We start from the raw sequence: 4,006 nt of genomic DNA, 5'->3' as shown, positions 1-4,006 counted from the left end.
TGGGGAAAACCACATCCAGCACCCGGACAATAAGCACAGGCGCCCCCCAGGGATGTGTGCTCTCCCCTCTGCTGTTTTCACTCTACACCAACGACTGCATCTCGAAGGACCCCTCTGTCAAGCTCGGTCACTGGCCTCATCCAAGACTGTGACGAGTCAGCCTACAGACGGGAGGTGGAGCAGCTGGTCCTGTGGTGTAGCCGCAACAACTTGAACACACTCAAAACAGTGGAAATGACAGTGGACTTAAGGAAGAGCCCCCCCCTCTAGTCTCTAGTTTAAGTACTCTATTTTTATCCCTTATCCATATTTATCTCATTTCAGCGAACATTCCTTGTTGTCTGCATTGTTTACTGTCTGTTTATACTGCTTATTCTGCATTGTTTACACTGTTTGTTGCTGTCAATATTGATGTTAATACTGCTTATTTTGTTATATTACACAGCCTTATGCTGGTTTACTGTTTGCACATTGAGAGCCGATGTACCAGAGTCAAATTCCTCATGTGTCCATCACACCTGGCCAATGAACTGATTCTGATATTTCATAAACAGTGTAATCTTTCATATTAATCCCCACCACACAGAGTCAGTGTACGGAAGTACATCCCTGCCAAAACATCTGAAGGTGCACTATAGACAGACACATATTTGTAAGTGCAGAATCAGATTTGACAGTGTAATCACAGCCATACACGCACTTGTTTCTGAATCTGCATTCTCATGTTTTTCCATCGGTGTTTGTGGGAAAAATAAACCCCAGTTTGTCGTGCTCGCTCAAATTAACATTATGCTCACGATTTTGTCCTCCCTTGCTCTCAAATCTGTTTCTGCTCACACAAATACATGTCCCTGCAATCTCAAATTCTAATTTGCATACTGAAAAGCGCTTGCAACTTGTTTTGTGCGCTTTCAAAACTTTTGGCTCAGCTCAGTAGGCCTACAGAATCCCTAAAACAATAAGGTCGCACTGCTAGGATATTATGTCATTTTCTTGTGAAATTTTTTTCTTTCATGCCATAAATAGGCCAAGTACAGAAAATAATTAAATCACTGTATTTCATCAAAGAGAGAGCTGGGAAATACAGTATTGGTCCTATGTGACATGAATGCTATAGGAAATTGTTGCTGATAGAGAGGTTATTGTTGATAGCATTGAGTCATGCTTGAAATGTGGTTTGTGTACCCTTTAATGTTTTGACGGGATTTACTTCCATATCAGTGCAGCCTGTCAGCAGGGTGAGGCAGATAACTTCATACCACAGAAGCAGGATGATCTGTAGCCAGACCAAAGTCTCCAATCTTCACATGGTCCTGTGAGTCAAGGAAGATGTTGACAGGCTTCAAGTCCCTGTGAATCATGCCCTAGTGGAAAGGAGGATGAATAGAGGGATCTGCTCAGTCATGGGTAAATGAAACATGATTTCTTTTCTTGTTATTTTAGGTTACTGATACACCATACCTGGTCATGGATGTAAGCAAGTCCATCTAGTATTTCCCTAAAAAGTCTCCACAAGCGATTCTGGTCCTGGTGCAAGCCGTGATCTATTGTGTCCCTTAATGTGCTCTTTTCACAGTATTCCATCTGTCAGGTACACAAAGCGTGGCTTAGATGTGAAGCAGAGACCTCTAGTGGTAAAAATGGAGCATGGACATGAAGCTTACTTGTATGAACAAGTAATGTGCTATGAGGAGAGATCGGTCCGAGTCTGTGCTCTCTGTTGTGTCAGTCACTGGCCTTCTACTTGTCTCAGCCTGTGGAAGGATATATCAGCCATTTGTTACACTGTGTAAAATACACACAGAAATAAATACAAACAAGTGAGTGGATAAGGAAGCCTAAAAGTTCCAGCCTGTGAACTCTCTGTGCTTTCGTCGCCATTGTCAAAGACAATGTCGCTCCTTGAGTCGCTGTCTGATGGTCTAAATACAAAAAAGAAAAGATTTCTCAACAGTTTGAGCAGGAGTAAATTTGCCACACACAAAAAAAACCCCAAAGCAACTTACAAAAATGAGGCACCAAACACATCTTCCTCATCATCGTCGTCATCCTCATCACTTGACTGGTGTCCGCTACACTTAGCGCTGGAGGACCTCTCGATGGAGGTGGACCACTCCACAGAGCTCGACAGGGCTAGGGGCGGCGCGATGTCCTCTACATTGTCAGGCAGGCCAAGCTCATTGAGGCGCCGAGGAGGATCTCTGCACTGAGGAGGATCTCTGCACTGAGGAGGATCTCTGCACTGAGGAGGATCCTCTGCACTGAGGAGGATCTCTGCACTGAGGAGGATCTCTGCACTGAGGAGGATTGTCAGCTGTGCTTCGAGGCTCTGAGCTATCAGTGCCACTCAGCAGCCCTGCGGAGGACGTCTCGTGCCTCTCAATCCAAGCATTATAGTAGCGGACAATATTCTCATGGTTAAGGCGGGAGAGCAGAGTCACCTCGCCTTTGATCCGTCTGAAATGCTTGCTGGCTGGGTTGACCTGGATGCGCTTCAGGGCATAGTAGCAACCATCAAGTTTATTCTGAACCTGGGGGAGTGGAGGAGACACTTAGAAATGACAGCCAGCTATCTTGCCACTGTAATAACAGTGGGTGAAGTAAGTGTACCTTAATAACGGCACCAAAGGCTCCTTTTCCCAGAAGCTGCAGTTCCTCAAACTCATTGAAGTAGCGGGAAAACTGCCTGTGCACCCCATAGCTGAATGGAGCATTGAGGATGTGGCTCCGAGGGATGACTGATGACGCAAAGTCCACAGCAAGATCTGGGATAATGCAAAAATAGCATAAAAACTACTGTATTGTCTTTTTGGTATCAAAATGTTTAAATGAAAAACCCCCTCAGTAGTCTCATTTATCTGTTTATGTTAGTGTTTTCACAGTCATTAGTACAACAGATTTGGAACAGGGATCAGCTCTACTGACTGCACCTGTGAAGTGCAATGTTATACGGTACAATAAACCGATACAAATTACAGTGCTAGAACACTAACAGACAAAAAATTAGGTGAGATACAATTTTGATCATCAATATATTGCATCAGTCATTATCAAACATTCTTTACTTTTCACTTTTTAGTTGGGAAGATTTGCTGCTGTTCTCTGCTTTAAACCACTGTAAACTGCATATCTTTAGATGCTTGACTTTTGATTAGCCAAAATAAGTAGCTTACATTATGCTAAATGATGACATATTTTTCACTATTCTAAAATTTGCAGATCAAACATATTTAACATTTTCAAAGATGTTTCTAATATGTTGTCTACCTCTTTTACATAATGTAAACAGAGGTGTGTACAACCTTCCGGGCTTGCATCTTGGTACTGCAGGAGGTTTTTAGGAGATTGAGGCTTAAGGAAGGCATGGTCCAACAGCTGCTGGGTTGTCCAGCGTTCAGCATCATTCAGGCACACACACCTATAACACATATGCAATGTAATAGATTGTTCCGATGCACTGAGTTAGAAAAATCTTGTCTATTGTGCTAATTCCCATTGTGCCTGTGGTCTTCCGACAACTAAATGAGGACATCTTGAAAGCAAATAAAAAAGTCTGAATAAATGACATGAACCCAACAAGCAAATCTGCTACTGTGGGGCAAATAAGTATTTGATACACTGCCGATTTTTCAAGTTTTCCCACTTACAAAGAATGGACAGTTCTGTAATTTTCATCATAGGTACACCTCAACTGTGAGAGACAGAATCTACAAAAAAATTCCAGTAAATCACATTGTTAGATTTTTTAATAATTTATTTCCATTTCATTGCATGAAATAAGTATTTGATCACCTACCAACCAGCAAGAATTCTGGCTCTCACAGACCTGTTAGTTTGTCTTTAAGAAGCCCTCCTATCCTCCACTCATTGCCTGTATTAATTGCACCTGTTTGAACTTGTTACCTGTATAAAAGACACCTGTCCACACACTCAGTCTATCAGACTCCAACTTCTCCACTATGGGCAAGACCAAAGAGCTGTCTAAGGACACTAGGGACAAAATTGT

General features: G+C 42.5%; 1 protein-coding gene across 3 annotated transcripts in view; it reads right to left on the bottom strand.

Moving 5' to 3' along the window:
- eif2ak4 (eukaryotic translation initiation factor 2 alpha kinase 4) overlaps positions 1–4,006 on the bottom strand; it is a 35,210-nt gene that overhangs the window by 15,702 nt on the left and 15,502 nt on the right. For 2 of the 3 annotated variants that reach the window (XM_020586241.1, XM_020586243.1), the window contains exons 10-17: positions 3,303–3,418; positions 2,611–2,765; positions 2,291–2,531; positions 2,007–2,235; positions 1,853–1,922; positions 1,665–1,754; positions 1,462–1,584; positions 1,260–1,364 (exon numbers count right to left, since the gene is read on the bottom strand). In XM_020586241.1, the coding sequence (XP_020441897.1) occupies positions 1,260–1,364; positions 1,462–1,584; positions 1,665–1,754; positions 1,853–1,922; positions 2,007–2,235; positions 2,291–2,531; positions 2,611–2,765; positions 3,303–3,418 (1,129 nt within the window). Of the gene's footprint in view, positions 1–1,259; positions 1,365–1,461; positions 1,585–1,664; positions 1,755–1,852; positions 1,923–2,006; positions 2,236–2,266; positions 2,532–2,610; positions 2,766–3,302; positions 3,419–4,006 lie in introns of all 3 variants that reach the window. The other variant, XM_020586242.1, reaches the window with a different exon arrangement.

The sequence above is a fragment of the Monopterus albus genome, unplaced genomic scaffold (assembly GCF_001952655.1).
Source record: "Monopterus albus unplaced genomic scaffold, M_albus_1.0 scaffold400.1, whole genome shotgun sequence".
NCBI lineage: Eukaryota > Metazoa > Chordata > Actinopteri > Synbranchiformes > Synbranchidae > Monopterus > Monopterus albus.
This window is presented reverse-complemented; position numbering and strand designations above follow the sequence as displayed.